Raw genomic sequence first — 19,737 nt, 5'->3', positions numbered from 1 at the left:
TTTATTGTTCATGTACTCAATCTCTGACAGAGTGAGTTGTTAAAATCTTCTACTAATAGGGTGCCTGCGTGGCTCAGTGGGTTAAGCCTCTGCCTTCAGTTCAGGTCATGATTCCAGGGTCCTGGGATTGAGCCCTACATCGAACCCTACATTGGGCTTTCTGCTCAGCAGGGAGTCTGTTTCCTCCTCTCTCTCTGCCTGCCTCTCTGCCTACTTGTGATCTCTCTCTCTGTCATATAAATAAATAAAATCTTTAAAAAAATAAAATAAAATCTTCTACTAACTGTCCATTTATTTAACTATTTTCGCTGAATATATATTGTTGTTATACGTTACAGGTTCAATTCATTTAGTGAACTCCTAACCCCCAGTACCTCACAACGTGACTGTCATTGGAAACAGGGTCTTTACAGAGGCAATCAAGTCAAAACGAGGTCATTACTGCGAGCCCCACTCCAACATGAGTGTGTCCTTACGAAAAGGGAGCACTTGGAGAGAGATGCTGATGCAGGGAGAAAGTGATGTGAAGATGAAGACACGTAAAAAGCAAAGTGAAGAGCCGCAGGAGACACCCATATGCAAGCCAAGGAGAGGAGGTAGGAGCAGGACTTTCTCTCGAAGCTCTTGAAAGGAACTGACCCTCCTGACGCCTTGTTTCCAGACTTCAGTCTCCAGAACCAAGCGAGAGAACCATGTTTGTTGCTCTGAGCTGCTCATCGGTACTACTTTGTGATGGCGGCCCCAGTAAGCTCATACGACATACAACTCTCGTATGGCTCTTACCATGTGTCTTCAATACCAGTTTCTGCAAAATCGCCTTTGCAGAAGTTGCACCCCCGCTTGATTTTTCACATTGGATTGGCAGTCTGTTGTCCGGTCTTTTCATTAACATGCTGTGTCCCCTTGCACAGCCCAGACATTTGTCACGTGCACATATGGAGCATGGTGATTGGTGATGGCACATGGGAGCTCTGCATCCAAATGAGTGGCCGCCATTTAGTCGCTACATGGCTTTGGGTGAGTTCGTTAATCCTTCCGTGCCTCAGTTTTTTTCCCTTTTGTAAGGTGAGGGAAATGTAACTGTTGCACAAATGTAATTTGTTCTAAGGATAGAACAAATTAAAATATTTAAAGAGCTTACAACAGTGCCTGGCCTACCACAAGTACTTAACATATATGTGAGTCATTATGAATTCTGTCAACTTTATAATGAAGATAGAGATCATTTTACAGAGGCTCAGAGGAGTTAAGTCAGGAAGCTCGTGTGACAGGATTGTTAAAGGCTGGGCTGCCAGGGGGCAGGCCCTGAGATGGAGATTAATGTGCAGGGAAAATATTAGGGGGTACTCTCCAGATCAATAGGTGTGGGCGTGGACGTGAAGCAAGCAGGACTGGGTTGGGCAGAGGAAGAAGTTTAATTGTGATGCAATCCCAGCCAAGGCTCCCCAGCCACTGGGAGCAGAGTGCCGTGCTGTGAAGACTCTCATGCAGCCTCTGGGCAGTCTCCAGTGGTGAGGAACTGAGGCCTCCAGTCCATAGCCACATAAGGGCACCATCTTGGAAGTCGGCTCTCCAGCACAATACAGCCTTGGATGACTGTGCCCTTGTCTAACATGTTGGCTGTGACCACCTGAGCCTTTGAGTCAAAACTACCCAAGGAAGCTGCTCCTGATTTCCTGACTCACAGATACTATGAGATCAAACATGTCTGTTGTGTTAAACTATTAATTGCTGAACGTAATTTTTTACACAGCAGTAGGTAACTAATATAGGGAGCTGACCTGTCCTTCAGAGTTGTTCCAAACTGGAAGAGGTCTTTATACCCTAAATAGACTAGTCATTAGATGTGGGCTGTCCCCCAAACCTTCCCCCTCCAACCAAAAGACCATGACTTTGGGCAAAGCAGTTTTCTTTACCTAAGGCCAAGTTGTGAAGAGTGGCTGAGCTGACAAGCTCTTGAGAGCAGAACTCTCAGCAGCTCGGGAACATGTCCCTCAGTCCCAAAAGGTCTGAGCGGAGCATCACAGCCTCCACTGAAAGATGTTTAGTGGGGCCTCTCCTACTGTCCTGAAATGGGATTTAGGCTCACAGCTGAAACAAGCACGGTGCCCTCCCTTCTAGCAGAAGATGCCTACAATTAGAGCTGGACACTCCCCCAGGGATTAACCCCTGCTTCCACTGAATGCTTCTCGAAGCCTCTCCATCTCATTCTACATAGGGAGGGAGAGGAAAGAATGAAAGGAGGCAGTTGGCCTTGTGGAGAGTGCAATGTTTCTCCTGGGAAGTGGTGCAGAGTGGGAGGCTGCAAGGTAATCTCTCCTTGGTATCGGCTGGGCCTACTGGAAGGCAAGGCTGGTCTTCCATTCCCTCCTTGCAAATCTGTCTAGTCAGCATTCTCACTGAGTTATTCCTGTCTGCATTTCATGAGGGAGCAAGGACACTGAAGAGAGAGAGAGCAGAGTGGAGAGGAGAGGCCTTGGGTCAGCTTCCAGTCCAGCCCTTTTGTGTGGTAAGGATGTGTATTTCTTATGAGTCAGGTGGACTCTGTGGAAGATAGACTGTCTTGAGCTGTCTTGCTGAACCCTCACCAAAAGGCTGAGTGCAATAGTGGGTGTTGGCAGGGGGGTGATGGAAAAGGTCAGGCTGGAGATCAACCTCCCATGGAAATGCATGGAAGGGAAAAAGCCCACAAGACCTCCTTGTAGGTGTCCCCTGAAAGTTTCCAGCAAGGGCCAGTTATCCATGCGAGCAGGAACCAGTTAAGAGAGAACTTTGGGCAGAGGCCAGTTACCCAATGCTTGCCTAAACACAGAAGCCAGGCCTGAAGAGGACGTTGAAGAAGTGTCCAAGAGCCAGGACCATGACTCGTACCCTCCCACCGCCACTCAAGTCATGAGATTGGCCCTTTGACGTGGTCTGATTTTTACTAACTGAAACTGACCAGGAAGTTAGGGATATGGCCTAAGGTGTGGCTAAGGGATGGGAAAGATTCTAAAGAGCAGTGATTGGAGAAAACTGGACTGTTTCCTGTTTGGAAGCCATCACACAGAGAGGGCTCAAAAACTGATTACACTGGTAATTGCTGGAACAAAAGCTCTTTGCCCTGCACTAGCATTCCATAAAGATAGTGTGCAATCTACGAAGATGAGTAAAACATGGCATACCTGACCTCCCGGAACAAGAAATGTTCTGTTGTAAACCAAGTATAAAGCAGGTTTGCTGAGCCAACAAGTCTAGAACGGGGATCCTTGTTTCTTTTCCTGCTTCCCTGCACTGTCTTTACAGAGATTGGTATTTTACCAGTTGGAAATGATGGGTGAGTCTAGTGGAGAGGGATTCATTTCCTGAATTGCAAGGAGACTAGACTGTGATTATTTAATCCCTAATGAATTGTTCTTAGAACTGCGGAGTTTGAGTCGCAGGAAGACACCCAAGAGACTGAAGCCCCGGGGGGCAGAGGAAGAGCTGAAACCGGAGACCCGAGTATTGGGAAATACCACCTTGTATCACCCTTCAAAAGCAATTGTAGCTACAGCACCACCCCTGTCGTCCTATAAAATGCCTTAAATTCTCAAGAGGGAGGCGCCCGTGGTACTGACTCAGGAAACTGTTTTACTGAAAATTTCCAAGGCAATCTTAAACGTGATGCACTTGAAAGCACGGACATCAGAATGAGGAATTTAAAAACAAAAAGTTCTCCACCGCACTGCCTGTTACCAAAATCACGAAATGTTACCTCCGGGCTTACTGGAAAAGTCCTGGTTTAAAACACCTACGGGGAATTTTAGTTCAGTCAGAGCAGTGTGTTGCCTAACTCTGTACTGCTGCCCTGCCTGGAGGCCCCTCTGCCCCCAAACCAAGCTGTGTCTCGTGTCTGCTTCAGACAGCTCTGGCCGGGAATAAAAAGGAGGCCCGGCAGGTGCGGTCGGTCCACGCGCCGCCGCCGGGACGAGGGCCCGCGGGCCGCGCCTTCCAGCACTCTGCGCACCGCCATGAATATTCAGCACCGTCGCAGGCGCGCGCCGGGGGAGTACCCACAAGCCCCCGCGGCCCCGGCTCCCGGGTACGCGGCGCTGCGGCTCGGAGCCGGGCGAGGCCATCCGGCGCTTCCCCGAGATCTTGGCTCCCGGCCCAGCGGGAGCGGGGGCCGCGGGGAGGGGAGGCCGCGCCGCAGAGCCGAGGACGCCGGTCCTCAGAACCCCCGGGAGAGACCGGGGGAGGACTAGAGACGACGAGAGGAAGGAAACTGGGGCGGGAACGCACTCCCAAGCTATGACGACCTTAATGCCTACTCCTTAGCCCAGCGCCTGTGCGCCGCGCAGTCTGACGAGAGCCTCACCTCTCCGGCACAGGCAGGGCCCGCGCCGCGGCCACGAGACCGCCCACCACCGCGGGGCATGCCGGGAGATAGCCGTTTTCTTCTCCTCCTCCTCCCCCCGCCTCAGTAAACCAGGGAGGGGGGCATTTCCGGTGTTAGCGTCTTTACGGAAAGGGTGGGGCTGACCTGGTCCCGCCTCTCACGTCCGGCAGGGGCGGGGCGAAGAGTGACAGATCTTCAGCCTGCCCTAAGGCCCGCCCCTGCACCGGAAAAAGGAAGGCGGGGGAGTCGATCCGGAATCGCGAGCGAGGTCTCCAGAAACGGCGGCAGGCGGCCAGGAGAAAGGGGCGGGGCCGGCTCGGAGGGGCGGGGCGACTCGCCTTCCCTTCGGGTCACGCGCGTCAGGAAGTCGCTCCCTCAGCGGAGTAATCGAAAATGGGGACCTCCCTGGACATTAAGATTAAGAGAGCGAACAAGGTTTATCACGCCGGGGTAAGTAGGGTGGGCGGTCCTGCGGGTTCGGTCGTCGGCAGGGCCCCGCGCATTCCTGGGTGTCCCTGGGCCGGGCAGAGCGCTCTGCCAGGTGCGTCCCCGCCAGGTGTGCCCAGCGCGCGGCCCGCAGCCCCACAGGACCCCGGGCGGAGTCCCCGCCAGGTCCTCCGGGGTGGGGGCCGAGGGGCCGGCGCCTGGGCTGCAGTGTTAACCGTCTGGCCCTCGGAACGTCCGCTCGGCCTTGGGTCCAGGGCTTGAGCTGTCCATTGAGGATTGGGGAGCTTGGTGTGCACATGCCCCCTTCCCTCACTCCCCACGCGACTGCAGAGGTCTTAATGAATGAAAGGCAAAATTCGCCTCGAAAACAGAACTAAACACTTCAGGGCCCGGCCAGCTCTAACACCATGCAGAAGCTACTCTTTTTTGTGTGTTCTCTGATGTTCAGAACGCATGGTATATTAAAATGCAAGTACAAAAAAAAATAAAAATCGTAATGATGGCATTAACAGATTTTGTGCCACTCGTCTATCATTTAACCTCCTCTGGCCTCAGTTTCCTTATTTGCAAAACGCGGATGATTCAAGGTTCCCTAATTTACATCCGAATCAGTCACCCTGGGAATTTTAAAGTGTGATTGCCCGGGTCCCACTCCCAGAGATATCCCTGATTGTACTGTGCAGCCAGTGTTGAAATCACAGCTGGCGCACACTGGAATAAAACTGAGAGGAGTGGCTGGCCCCGTACCGGCAGAGCAGCCTCAAAAGGGATTGAATACAGGGCAAAGATCATGAACAGATGCTAAACCCTTCTGCGTGCAACATTACAGGGGAAACCTGATGTTTACACAGATTCAGAGGGTCACCTCCCAAATTACTAATTTCAGAGGGAAAAAGCTGCCTTCATAATGGAGGAATCAGGTCATCACCAGTCTGGCCACGACTGACAGCATCACCTCACTATCACTGCTGATACTACTGACATTATGTTCTAGCATGATCACAGAGGGTTTGGCCTGATGCGCTGAAAAGGGAACAACTCTTCCATGTAGTATTCCTACCAAAAAGGTTCAACTTCAATCAACTCATAAGGAAACAATCAGACATTTCCAAATTGAGGAACACTTTGAAATAACTGGCCTGCATTTTTAAAAAATGTGAATGTCATGAGAAAAGGGGAAGTTTTCTAGGTTAAAAGAAACTAAAGGGATATGATAACCAAATACTGTGCATAATTGTTGACAAATTTGGTTATGGACTATATATTAAATAGTAGCTTTGTTTTGGTGTTAAATTTCCCTAGTGTGATATTTGTATTTTGGCTATGTAGGAGTATATGCCACATACTGAAGGATTCAGAAGTAAAATACGGCAATAACTAAATTTTGAATAATCAACCACAGATTGTGTGTGAATACGCATGTGAGATGAAGAGCGAGCAAACAGGGCCAAGTGTTAATAATTGACGACTCTAATGGAAAGCTGTATGCGTCTACTTTGTATTCTTTTTTTTTTTTTTTTAAAGATTTTATTTATTAGCACTGGAGAGTAAAGCACAAGTAGGGGACAGAGAAGAAGAGGCAGGCTCCCCACTGAGCAGGGTTCCTGATGTAGGACTCTATCCCAGGACCCTGGGATCATGACCTGAGCCGAAGGCAGACGCTCAACTAACTGAGCCACCCAGGCACCCTTGTATTCTTTTTTAATAGCAGTTTTATTGAGATATAATTCAGATACCATAACATTTACCCATTTAAGGTATAGAATTCAGTGGTTTTAATATAGTCACAGAGTTGCTCAAATAATCACCGCCATTTAATTTTAGGACATTTTGATCCACCCAAGAAGAAACCTTGTACCCGTTAGCAGATATTCCTGGCATCACAGATGTGCTTTCAGTCTCCATGGATTTGCCTGTTCTGGAAATTTCATATATGTGGTCTTTTGTGACTGGCTTCTTTGACTTAGCATTATGTTTTCAGTGTTCATACCTGTAGCATGTATCAGTTCCTGGTTCCTTTTTAAGCCTGAGTAATATTCCATTGTATGGGTAGACCATCTTTTATTTACCCATTCATCTGCTGAAGGACATTTATTTGGGTTGTTTTACTTTTTGGCTTATATGAATAATGCTACTATGAACATTCTAGTATGAGTGTTTGTGTAAACATGTTTTCATTTCTCTTGGATACAAATAGAGGAGTGAAATTGCTGGGTGATATGACACTTTATATTTAACTTTTTTTTTTTTAAGATTTCATCTATTTATGTGACATAGAGAGATCACAAGTAAGCAGAGAGGCAGCAGAGAGAGAGGGGGAAGCAGGCTCCGTGCTGAGCAGAGAGCCTGATATGGGGTTTGATCCCAGGACCGCGAGATCATGACCCCGAGCCAAAGGCAGAGGCCTAACCCACTGAGCCACCCAGGCGCCCCAACTTTTTTTTTTTTTTTTTTTTTTTTTTTTTTTCAAGAGAGCCAGCACATGCATGAGCTGGAGGGCTTGGGAGGGCAAAGGGAAAGAGAGTATCTTAAGCACGTGGAGAGTATCTCCACGCCCAGCTCGGAGCCCAACAGGAGGCTCTGTCTCATGACCCTGACATCATGACCTGGGCCAAAATCAAGAGTCAGACACTTAACTGACTGAGCCACCCAGGCGCCCTACTGTCTTTATCTTTTTGAAGGCCCACCAAGCTGTTTTCCAAAGCACCTGCGCTCTTGTACATTCCCCCAACAGTGTGTGAGGGCTCAGGTTTTGTTTTTTTTTTTTAAGATTTTATTTATTTATTTGACAGAGAGAGATCACAAATAGTCAGAGAGGCAGGCAGAGAGAGAGGAGGAAGCAGGCTCCCCGCTGAGCAGAGAGCCTGACGCGGGACTCGATCCCAGGACCCTGAGATCATGACCTGAGCCGAAGGCAGCAGCTTAACCCACCGAGCCACCCAGGTGCCCAAGGGCTCAGGTTTTCTTTCTACTTTGTATTCTCATAACTTTTTTGCAGCTTGGAAATTCAAAATAAGAATTGGTGGAGGCAGTGATAGGAGACTATATACATTTTCCTCTAATAATTATTATTTCATCAAAAACTCAACTTATTGTTTTCTGTGGTTTTAAATAATGGCACAAGTAACGGAAAGTACCTTTAGAAAAGCTGCAAGAACTGAAATCCTAAAGCTGATGCAGCTCTAAGTCCCCGTGGTTGACAGAGTTGAAGGTGGCGAAGCTTTGCGTAACCAGCGTGCATCCCTTGGTGCCATTAATGGGAACAGAATCTGCAGTGGCTGGCTTCTGGCGGTGTTTCTTAATCTTGTGTCAGGGAACCTTATGCGGCGATTATGAAAAAAAAAAAAAAACAGTGTAACTTCTCCTAAACCTAAACTTCTCCTATGTATTATTTTGGAGTCCCCCCCCCACCCCCCCCCCAAAAGAAGGTTACTAGACAGGTAAGTCTAATCAGTCAGCAAGTATATATTTGGACCCATTTGCCTATGAGTCAGGTTTTAGACTCTGTGATCTGTGGCTCAGGACAGGGGGAGTAGGTGGCCCGTGCTGCCGTGGCTGCTTCCTAAACTCTAGGGGCAGGACTGTAGCTGGCCAGTTGCTTGATGGGCTCAGTGCTTGTGATCCAAGCGGAACTAGTCCACATTTTCCATGTTCTCTGTACATCTCAGCAGCACTGGGGAAGATTCCTTTACGAAGGATCTGACTTCTCAGCCGGTACCTGTAATTGTCGTAGTTGGTTTGATGTGGCCGCCATCTATGGTAGCCTGATCTTCAGGTGGTAGATGAGTGTCTTTCTTGCAAAATACATTTGCCTGTGTAGCTGCATAAAGCAGTCTTCTCAGGACATCTGGGTGGCTCAGTCAGTGAAGCGTCTGCCTTTGGCTCAGGTCCTGATCCCAGGTTGAGTCCGCGTTGGGTTCCTTGCTCAGCGGGGAGCCTGCTTCTCCCTCTGCCTCATGCTCCCCCTGCTTGTGTGCTTGCACAGGCTCTTTCTGACAAATAAATAAATAAAATCTCTTAAAAAATTAAAAACTATGACTTCTACTCAGAAAATGTACTGATTCTGTTACTGTGCTTTTCAGTGTTTTAGCTGTCATGAAAGCATTCGAAAATGGCTTTCATTCTGTGGATACCAGAGAACCTAAGTTACACTTGGGTTTAAAATTGGCATTTGGGTCTTTTCTTAGAAATAAAGTGCTTCTTGACAAAATGATGGATGTTAAAAAAAAAATCACTGTTGAATCATTTTAAAAACTATAAATGTAATACATGCCGTGTGAATGACTTAACATTTTCAGAAGGCTAGAAAGTGAAAAGTAAGTTCTTCCTCCTCTTTTCTCCTTTTCTGTCCCTGGAGGTGTTCCCTGACACTTCATAAGACTATGCCAGGCACTTCCTGTGAGGAATGGTGTACGTGTGCACACACGCACGCGCACACACAACTTGTTCTTTCTGCTTAACGGTGTATCCTTACCTTGGACCTCTGTCGGTCTCATCCTTTTTTAGGTTTTTATTAAATGCAAACAAATTTACTCGGGCAGTGTCTGATGATCTCATGATGCTTGCAGGGCATAGAGAGAGACAGGTAAACACACAAAGAAAAGGTGATACAGTGCTCGAATAGGAGCATCTGTGGGATCTGATGCACACAAAGCAGGACATCGACGTTTAGGGGGAAGCCAGGGTCCTCTGGAGCCTCGCTGAGGTTGAACCTAAGGTTTGAAATATAAGCACCAGGCTGGGGTCTCCCTCCCACCAGAGACCACAAATGCCCCTGTTCATTCCCAGCAGGTGGAGCAAACAGGGTGGCAGAGTGAATGAGAACTCGAACTCGTGGACATTGGCAAAGCAGTCCAGATCCAGTGAAAGCTTTTGTTTCCTCTGCTTCCTGGGCTTTTACAGTCATTTCTAGAATCTCATTTGGCAGCAGTTTTTTTGTTTGTTTGTTTGTTTTAAGATTTTATTTATTTATTTGCAGACAGAGATCACAGGTAGGCAGAGAGGCAGGCAGAGAGAGAGGGGGAAGCAGGTTCCCCACAGAGCAGAGAGCCTGATGTAGGACTCGATCCCAGGATATTGAGGTCATGACCCGAGCCGAAGGCAGAGGCTTCAACCCACTGAGCCACCCAGGTGCCCCTGGCAGCAGTTTTTTAGAGGGATTTTACTTTATCATCTTTCCAGGTATTTCTTCCCTTTCCCTTGAATTTATTCGGCTCTCTTCCTGTTGTCTTTTACCTTCCTAAGTTGGCTGTTGAGCTTCTTAAATTGTAGCCTCCTCTTAAAAATGCAGACATTTCCCTCTAAGGACTGCTTTAGCTGCATCCCCCTGGGTCTTTTGTTTCTAGTCAGTTGAGTGGAGTTACTGTAAACTGGACCCCACGCACGTAACCCTGCGCAGCTCCTGCCAGAGAGGGGCGTGGCCAGGAATGCCAGGGAGATAGGAAGAAGTGGAACTGCTCTGCCCCTGCGCTGCCTGGAGTCGCCGCTCCCAGGGACCCTGCTCAGGCCTCCTGGCACAGCAGCCTCACTGTCGAGACATGGGAAGACCCCAAAATAATGCTCTGCTGCCCTTTCTCATGAGATATGACTTTTGGCATTTTTATAATTGTTTCAAAATATCTTCCAGTTAACATTATGGTTTTTTGTTTGATACCTGAATTGTTTACAAGTGTGTGTTTTCATTTCTGTTATAAAAACAACTCTCAGGCGCCTGGGAGGCTCAGAATAAGCCACCCACTCTGGATTTCAGCTCAGGCCATGATCTCAGGGTCATGGGATGGACCCCCCACATCAGGCTCCCTGCTCAGTGGGGAGTCTGCTTGTCCCTCTCCCCCTCCCCTAACTTGCACACTTGCTCTCTCGTGCACTGTCTCTCAAATAAATAAATCTTAAAAACAACTCTTACTCATAGACTTAAAATAATACTTACATTTAAATATAAATTTTAGGAAATTCCTTATAAGACAAGTATCTGGAACTAGCATGTGAGGTCATGGTGGAGCCCAGAAGTGCTAGGTGCAGTGGTCAGGAAAAGCCTCATCACGGAAAGTTTCAGTAATTATAGTAGTAACCTGTAATATGTCAGCAGCACATTTTATATATTCCTCTGTCATTGTGCTGATGAAACTTGTAATTAATTTGTTCTTTGAGTCTGCCTAACTAAAATACTGTTCTGCTTATATTTATATACCTAGGCCTGTCAGTAACTGCCCGCTTGGTAGGCACTCAAAAACCTTATTAATTGATAGTTGAGGCCTTAAAACATTTAAACAAAATTCATAAAGCTACTAGTTTTATAAATGCATTGATCAGAAAGGGAAAGCTAGGTCTTATAGGTACTGTATAGATTTTCCTTTGTAATTACAAATAATATTCCAGGCATAAATTCCAGAAGGTAATGGTAAGATTCTTATTTTGGCGTAGCCCCACAGCTACGCATGAACTTCCCATTACTTGTATTTGCTCTAGCACAATCATTTTTAAGAGAATGATTCAAATAAATACGGAAATGTGGACTTCCAAATCACTGTCAGTGTGATTCTCTTCAAATTCAGAAAGAGAAAATAATAGAATTTAATTCCTGGCATTTTCCATCATAATTTATACAGCTCAGAGTGAGTAGACCTTGCTCAGAGCTTGAAGCATTCTTGCCCTTCCACTCCGAGAGTCCTTCTCATTCAGTCCAGAAACTTGACCCATGTTTCCAAAGCCCCATGTATGGTACAAGATCATCAGGAATATGTGATTAAAAAAAATGTCCTGATTCCATATTTCTAGTGAATGTTTTAACATTCCATGGAAACAACTAATACTGGTGGTTTTTTTTTTTTTTTTTGAAGATTGTATTTATTTATTTGACAGAGAGAAAGACAGGGAGAAAGGGAACAGGAGCAGGGGAGTGGGAGATGGAGAAGCAGGCTTCCCACTGAGCAGGGAGCCCAATGAGGGGCTCGATCTCAGGACCCTAGGATCATGACCTGAGCTGAAGGCAGACGCTTAACTGACTGAGCCACCCAGGCACCCAGTAATACTGTTTTATAACAACATATACTAGTATGCCCGTTTCCAATCACAGATAGCTTTAATCTCCGCTAACACTGAAGAATTCCACCCCCCTCCATTTTAAGGTTCAGAAGACTGAGACTCCAAGAACTCAGTGACATGCCAAGGGCACGGAGAAGAGTAAGTACTTGAAATCATGCCCCTGTATGCCTTCCCCAGGCCTTAATTTTGGTCATCTGTAGGATGGAGCTGATACCTATGCAAAGGTTTTGTTGTGAGTTTAGATAAGATGATGCTTTAAGACATTTTATTACAGGTTCTGACCCTTAGCAGGGGCTCAGATGGTGAGCGTTGATAACGGTGTGCCTTTCGGTAACGTCTAGTCGCTCAGAATTGCTGTGTCTGCCACAACGTGCATACGGAAGTTAGTACACTATCCAAGTGAGTGCGTATCAGATGCTTCTCAGCTCATTGGATGTCTGCCCATGGCCGACTTGGAGAAAGGAGGGCTAGTGCTCTAGGATCCCTGCTAGGGAGCATGGCAGGTTTGGGCACTGAGAGCTGACTGTGGTCCGGGTATGCCTTTATGCTTCCCCCACAGTGCAGGAGACGTGCTCCTGATCAAACAGTTTGACTAAACAGCATTGGACATTATGTGATGTTTTCTGTTCACCGGAGGAACCTATTGGTTGAAAGAACCCTGTGGTAAATCTTACTGTAATGTAAATATGATTCATTTGTTTTTACAAATTCGGAATGTTTTGCTTTCTAAAATTCTGACACGTACTCGTGAAAGTGACACCGTTAAATATTGTGGTTCTGAAAATCATAAAGAGCTTTGCTATCCAGCGTAGCCCAGTGACAGTGATAAGGGATCTGTGCACAGCGGGCTGGTTACTGTTACAAGAACCTCTAGATTTTGTCTTCTTTGGCTTGTGTGTAATTTCCTGTTGAAAAGTTAAAGAGGAGGGGTGCCTGGGTGGCTCAGTTGGTTAAGCGTCTGCCTTCAGCCCAGGTCATGATCCTAGGGTCCTGGGATTGAGCCCCATCTGGCGGCTGGGGGGCGCGGGTCCCTACTCAGCAGGGAGTCTGCTTCTCCCTTTCCCGCTGTCCCTCTGCCCACTTGTGTTCCCTCTCTCTCAAAGAAGTAAGATCTTTAAAAAAAATTATAGAGGAAAAATCCTCTATGTAACAGTTCATCATTAGGAAGAAAAATTGCAAAACTAGAATGGTACGGAAAAAAAGAATGACTATTGTGCTTTGTACTGCTGGATTCTTGACACGTGACACCGGTCATTCCTGGTGACCGCTGTTGGAAGTACTTAGGGTACAAAAATGAGCCAGCAGGGATCCCAGGATAATCTGGGGGAGCTATGAACCTTTTAGGAATTGCTGTCATCCCAACCTTGAGTTGGGTCTCTTCTCTTGAATAATCGAATGCTCCTGAAAAGGCCTGTCTCCTAAATCATAACCTAACCCTGGTGCCCTGCAAGGGAGGCATTTTCAGAATTACCCAAGCGTGTTTGAAAACTGGGTGCAGTAAAATGATTCATGTAGTTCTTCATTTGGTGTTTGTGACAGCACGTTTTGTACTGGCCCAAGCATTAGTAAAGCCTGCCTGGCCACTGTGGGTGTGGGGGTTTCTGGACTGCAGCAGGGGGACACCAGGGACACCCCTGACTCCCAGCAGGCTGCTCTGACTCCAGCAGGCTGGTTGGGTTTCCTCTGCCTTCCTCTTGATGCTAGTCCCCAGTTAGGACCTCCTGACCTTGAGTTCCGGGTGTGGATCTCCTGACCTTGCAGCATCCTGGGTCTGCCAGTGGAGCTAGCCACACCCTCCCCGTGGGCTCACGCTGCCCTTAGCCCACCCTGCTTCCAGCGGTGATTGTCCCCCAGCGCTGACCTCCCGGTCTGGAGAGCCAGTGACACAGGCAGGTTTTAGGGAGATGGCACCTCTCTTCTCTTGTTCGCCCTCTTGACTCCTTCTTCACGACTGCTCCAACCTGAGTTATCAGAGAGCTCCGCTGGTCTATCCTACAGACTTCCAGGCGTGCTCACCCTCCCTGCAGATGGTCCCTGCTGTGCCTCCCTTACCTCCCCGGCTCCTGGTTCTCCTGGTTCTCCTGGTTCTCCAGCTCCTGTGAACCATGCCTCACTCACTCGCTCAGCTTTAGGCCGAGCTGCCCTGACTCCTGGCTGTCCCTCCCCACGGTCCTTGGCCCCTCCTGCTTCCACTGTTCTTCCTGCACCTCTGCCCACCCTGCTTGTTCTCTGCCCTCCTAGCGCAGGCATATTCTGGAAAGGTTGTAAGTTCAAGTCCGTTTTCCATCGGCTTTCCGCTGTCATTTCAGCTACACTTTGGGAGTTTTTAACCCCCTAGCTCCAAATATCTCTTCATCTCATTCAGTGTTCTTTTTCATCAAGTAGTCCTGGCATGAATGGAGTTCTTTTCGTAGACAGACCTATGACCTCACCCCCACCCCTGCTTCCTTTTCTTGGCTTCAACTTTTGTTCAGAAAACAGTTACTTGGTAGCCATTGGGCAGGTGGGCTGACCCCTTTCCCCTCCCTGTGAGCAGGTGAAGACGTGGAAATTTCAGAAGAGCATCATGCCCAAGAGTATCGTGCCAACAAGAAAATCACAGTGTTCCGAAGCTCCGAAATAAACGTTGTTTTGTCTGGATGGAGAGTTTAAGGAGCCTTCAGTTAGCACAGTGGCTGGCTTCAGAGCCACCAGCATTCCCAGTGTGTGGTGGGAGATCCAGGGTGTGGGGCTCTGTGGTGTGTGGGTACTACTGCTCTCTGGCCATGGGGTGTGGGTCCTTTGAGATGCTTTCCATACAGACACAAACAGGTAAAGAGCCAGCTGTTGTGCAAATACTTTTGTAGAGTGAAAAGTTCCTATCAGTTTCGGTTATTGTCTTCCACCTGCACACAAGACTTTCCGGACACATCTGTACGCTGAGCAACTCTTCAAAAGACTGTCCTGGTCTTCCATTGTCTATATTGAAGAGAAAGTCTACTTTCTCACTCACAGGCAGAAGAACATTCAGGCTCAGAGCAATGGTGCCTTTCTCCAGGTGATGGAAAATATATATTACCTTTCACTTCGAAAAGCAAAGTGGGTGTTTCCTTATAAACAGCTTGAGAAGATGAACAGCATTGTTTAGGATAAAGATTTTCCCCCAGAAATGTAAGCAGTGGAACTCTTCTTAGTAAATGAAATCTTATATAGAATTCTAATATACCAATTTTTATAATATCAAAGTAGTCTTTTGTTTTGTTTTATTTAAAGATTTTATTTATTTATTTGACAGAGACCACAAGTAGGCAGAGAGGCAGGCAAAGAGAGGGGGAAGCAGGCTCCCTGCTGAGCAGAGAGCCTGATGTGGGGCTCAATCCCAGGACCCTGAAATCATGACCTGAGGCGAAGGCAGAGGCTTAACCCACTGAGCCACCCAGGAGCCCCTCAAAGTAGTTTGTTTTATAGGCATATAAAATGAGAGCTTTTCCATTTGAAGCGACTCCCTCCCCCCCACTCCCTGCCTTCCCCAACTCATCCTCAAATCCCAAAGTGGCTGCTGAGGTGTCTGCACAGGCCTGGGGTCCCGGGGGCTCACAGTTTGGAAAGTACTGGTTGTATGATGTAGTGACCGGCCAGAGCCAACAAGGTTGGAGTTCTTCATACCATCCCATTTTCTTTTGTCTTATGCCAAAATTTAAAAGCTCTGTTAACTTCCAGGTTTAATACAGGGCCTGCCACCAGGCTGAAAACATTTTGCTTTTATTCACTGGAGGATTTAAATCAAAGAACAGGGGCCCCTACTCCATACAGATTACAGACCCACCATTGTCACTTCGCTTCTGCCAAGTTCCTCCTTGACAACCTGCTCACTTGGGCTGGAAGTCCCAGCAGAAGCCAGTGGGATCTGGCCACCCTTGTAGTTGGTTTCCTTATTGGTGTTTGAACTTGCCTTGGGAAGGACAATTTGAGGTTGTCAGTGGCCTTTGATTCTTGCTAGATACTGTACCTGTTCATACTCTTCTGACCCTGGATGCTGAAGCTTGGAAAGAGTGTGCCTCTGAGAAACCGAGGGCTTACATGAGCTGTCCTCCTGGCTGTTGGGCAGGATCTCCTGGTTTCTGACTCAGACACCTGTGCTTTCTAATGATCACTGGGTTCTGTTCATCCCCATCACCATTGTGTCCTCTGTGCTGACATTCTTCTCTGTGCTTATGGTTTTCTGTCACACATCTGGCATGATGGCAGCCAAAAATTGGTCTGCCTTTGTTTTTTGTTTTTGTTTTTGTTTTTGTTTTTAAGCGATGATGCTTTTTAAAAAAATTTATTTTTTATTTATTTTCAGCATAACAGTATTCATTATTTTTTCACCACACCCAGTGCTCCATGCAATCCGTGCCCTCTAGAATACCCACCACCTGGTACCCCAACCGCCCATCCCCCCGCCACTTCAAACCCTTCAGATTGTTTTTCAGAGTCCATAGTCTCTCATGGCTCACCTCTCCTTCAAATTTCCCCTATTTCCCTTCTCCTCTCGAACTCCCCATGTCTTCCATGCTATTTGTTATGCTCCACAAATAAGTGAAACCATATGATAATTGACTCTCTCTGCTTGACTTATTTAACTCAGCAGAATCTCTTCCAGTCCCGTCCATGTTGCTATAAAAGTTGGGTATTCGTCCTTTCTGATGGAGGCATAATACTCCATAGTGTATATGGACCACATCTTCCTTATCCATTCATCTGTTGAAGGGCATCTTGGTTCTTTCCATAGTTTGGCGACCGTGGCCATTTCTGCTATAAACATTGGGGTACAGATGACCTTTCTTTTCACTACATCTGTATCTTTGGGGTAAATACCCAATAGTGCAATTGCAGGGTCATAGGGAAGTTCTAATTTTAATTTCTTGAGGAATCTCCACACTGTTCTCCAAAGAGGCTGCACCAACTTGCATTCCCACCAACAGTGTAAGAGGGTTCCCCTTTCTCCACATCCCCTCCAACACATGTTGTTTCCTGTCTTGTTAATTTTGGCCATTCTAACTGGTGTAAGGTGGTATCTCAATGTGGTTTTAATTTGAATCTCCCTGATCGCTAGTGATGATGAACATTTTTTCATGTGTCTGATAGCCATTTGTATGTCTTCATTGGAGAAGTGTCTTTTCATATCTTCTGCCCATTTTTTGATATGATTGTCTGTTTTGTGTGTGTTGAGTTTGAGGAGTTCATTGTAGATCCTGGATATCAATCTTTTGTCTGTACTGTCATTTGCAAATATCTTCTCCTATTCCGTGTGTTGTCTCTTTGTTTTTTTGACTGTTTCCTTTGCTGTGCAGAAGCTTTTGATTTTGATGAAGTCCCAAAAGTTTATTTTCGCTTTTGTTTCCTTTGCCTTTGGAGACATATCTTGCAAGAAGTTGCTGTGGCTGATATCGAAGAGATTACTGCCTATGTTCTCCTCTAGGATTCTGATGGATTCCTGCCTCACATTGAGGTCTTTTATCCATTTTGAGTTTATCTTTGTGTACGGTGTAAGAGAATGGTCGAGTTTCATTCTTCTACATATAGCTGTCCAGTTTTCCCAGCACCATTTATTGAAGAGACTGTCTTTTTTCCACTGTATATTTTTTCCTGTTTTGTCGAAGATTAATTGACCATAGAGTTGAGGGTCCATATCTGGGCTCTCTACTCTGTTCCACTGGTCTATGTGTCTGTTTTTATGCCAGTACCATGCTGTCTTGGTGATCACAGCTTTGTAATAAAGCTTGAAATCAGGTAATGTGATGCCCCCAGTTTTATTTTTGTTTTTCAACATTTCTTTAGCAATTCGGGGTCTCTTCTGATTCGTTATATGGAAAACCCAAAAGACTCCACCCCCAAACTACTAGAACTCATACAGCAATTCAGCAACGTGGCAGGATACAAAGTCAATGTACAGAAATCAGTGGCTTTCTTATACACTAACAATGAAAATACAGAAAGGGAAATTAGAGAATCGATTCCAGTTACTATAGCACCAAGAACCATAAGATACCTGGGAATAAACCTAACCAAAGAGGTAAAGGATCTGTGCTCGAGGAACTACAGAACACTCACGAAAGAAATTGAAGAAGACATAAGAAGATGGAAGACCATTCCATGCTCTTGGATTGGAAGAATACACATTGTTAAAAAGTCTATACTGCCTAGAGTAATCTATATTTTTAATGCCATTCCGATCAAAATTCCACCGGTATTCTTCAAAGAGCTGGAGCAAATAATCCAAAAATTTGTATGGAATCAGAAGAGACCCCGAATCACTAAGGAAATGTTGAAAAACAAAAATAAAACTGGGGGCATCACGTTACCTGATTTCAAGCTTTATTACAAAGCTGTGATCACCAAGACAGCATGGTCTGCCTTTGTTTTTTTTTTTTGTTTTTTTTTTTTTAAAGATTTTATTTATTTGTCAGAGAGAGCGAGCGAGAGCGAGCACAGGCAGACAGAGTGGAAGGCAGAGTCAGACGGAGAAGCAGGCTCCCTGCGGAGCAAGGAGCCCGATATGGGACTCGATCCCAGGACACTGGGATCACGACCTGAGCCGAAGGCAGCTGCTTAACCAACTGAGCCACCCAGGCGTCCCTCTGCCTTTGTTTTTATCAGAAAAGATCATTTAAGGGTGTGGGTGGCTCAGTCAGTTAAGTGTTTGCCTTGGGCTTAGGTCACGATCCCAGGGTCTGGAATCGAGTCCCTGTTGGGCTCCCTGTTCAGGGGGGAGTCGCTTTCTCCCTCTCCCTCTACCCTTCCCCATGCTTGTGCTCTCTCTCTCAAATAAATTAGTAAATAAATTCAAATAAATAAATCTCAAATAAATTAATAAAAACTTAAAAAAAAAAAAAAAAAAGAAAGAAAGTCATTTAAGACCATACTCAAAAACCCAAATTGCCTTCTTTGGGAAAGGAAGAGAAGTCCCATCAATGAAAAGTAAGGGATAAAAGGGCAGAAATTGCCCTCTTCAGTGATAATCAGGAAAGAGGGCACCTGGGTGGCGCAGTTGGTTGAGCGACTGTCTTTGGCTCAGGTCATGATCCCGGACTTCCAGGATCGAGTCCCGCATCAGGCTCCCAGCTCCTTGGGGAGTCTGCTTCTCCCTCTGACCTTCTCCTCTCTCATGCTCTCTCTCACTCATTCTCTCTCAAGTAAATAAATAAAATTTAAAAAAAAAATTTTTTTTTTCTTAAAAAAAAAATCAGGAAAGAAACACTTAAATTTTTAAACGATCTGGTAGTGTTCTTTAAAAAAAAGGCGGGGTTGCCTGGGTGGCTCAGTGGGTTAAAGCCTCTGCCTTCAGCTCAGGTCATGATCCCCGGGTCCTGGGATTGAACCCCGCATAGAGCTCTCTGCTCAGCAGGGAGCCTGCTTCCTCCTCTCTCTCTGCTGCCTCTCTGCCTACTTGTGATCTCTGTCTGTCAAATAAATAAATAAAATCTTTTTTTTTTTAAAAATGGTTGGTAGTGTTAATTTGACCATACTTTTCAGATTTAAAAAATGTCCATGTTTTCACTTGCCGAGAGAATTTGAGTAATAGGAAGGAGTGTCCCCCTCCTTCACTGCTCCATGAGTGTGCCTGAGAATTGGCACTGGACATTCCCAGCCTCCCACAGTATGGTCCTGGGGTCCCCATGGGCAGGGTGCCCGGGCGCCACTGGGCCGCCTGGAGCAGAGACCGCTGCCGCGCTGGGGAGCACGGTCGGCCCTGTGCTCTCTGGTCCCGCGCCTGCCTGTCAGCAGCCCCATGGGCCTTGCTCCACTCACCTCTGGGCGCAGGCTCTGCCTTGGACTTGGTGATCTGCGGTTTTTCATACGTGAGCTCACTCTGACCGGGATTCAGTTCGGTGGCTGTTGAAGTTGTTCATTATGTAAGTGGG

The 19,737-nt window shown here is 46.6% G+C and overlaps 1 protein-coding gene across 2 annotated transcripts in view; it reads left to right on the top strand.

The window, feature by feature from the left end:
- The first annotated feature begins 4,448 nt into the window (after positions 1 to 4,448).
- Positions 4,449 to 19,737, top strand: part of VPS26C (VPS26 endosomal protein sorting factor C) — a 44,109-nt gene continuing 28,820 nt past the window's right edge. The window contains exons 1-2 of one of the 2 annotated variants that reach the window (XM_059164712.1): positions 4,449 to 4,810; positions 11,935 to 11,989. In XM_059164712.1, the coding sequence (XP_059020695.1) occupies positions 11,969 to 11,989 (21 nt within the window). In that variant the 5' untranslated portion in view covers positions 4,449 to 4,810; positions 11,935 to 11,968. The remainder of the gene's footprint in view (positions 4,811 to 11,934; positions 11,990 to 19,737) is intronic. The other variant, XM_059164711.1, reaches the window with a different exon arrangement.

This window comes from Mustela lutreola, chromosome 2 (genome assembly GCF_030435805.1).
Source record: "Mustela lutreola isolate mMusLut2 chromosome 2, mMusLut2.pri, whole genome shotgun sequence".
NCBI classification, from domain to species: domain Eukaryota; kingdom Metazoa; phylum Chordata; class Mammalia; order Carnivora; family Mustelidae; genus Mustela; species Mustela lutreola.
This window is presented reverse-complemented; position numbering and strand designations above follow the sequence as displayed.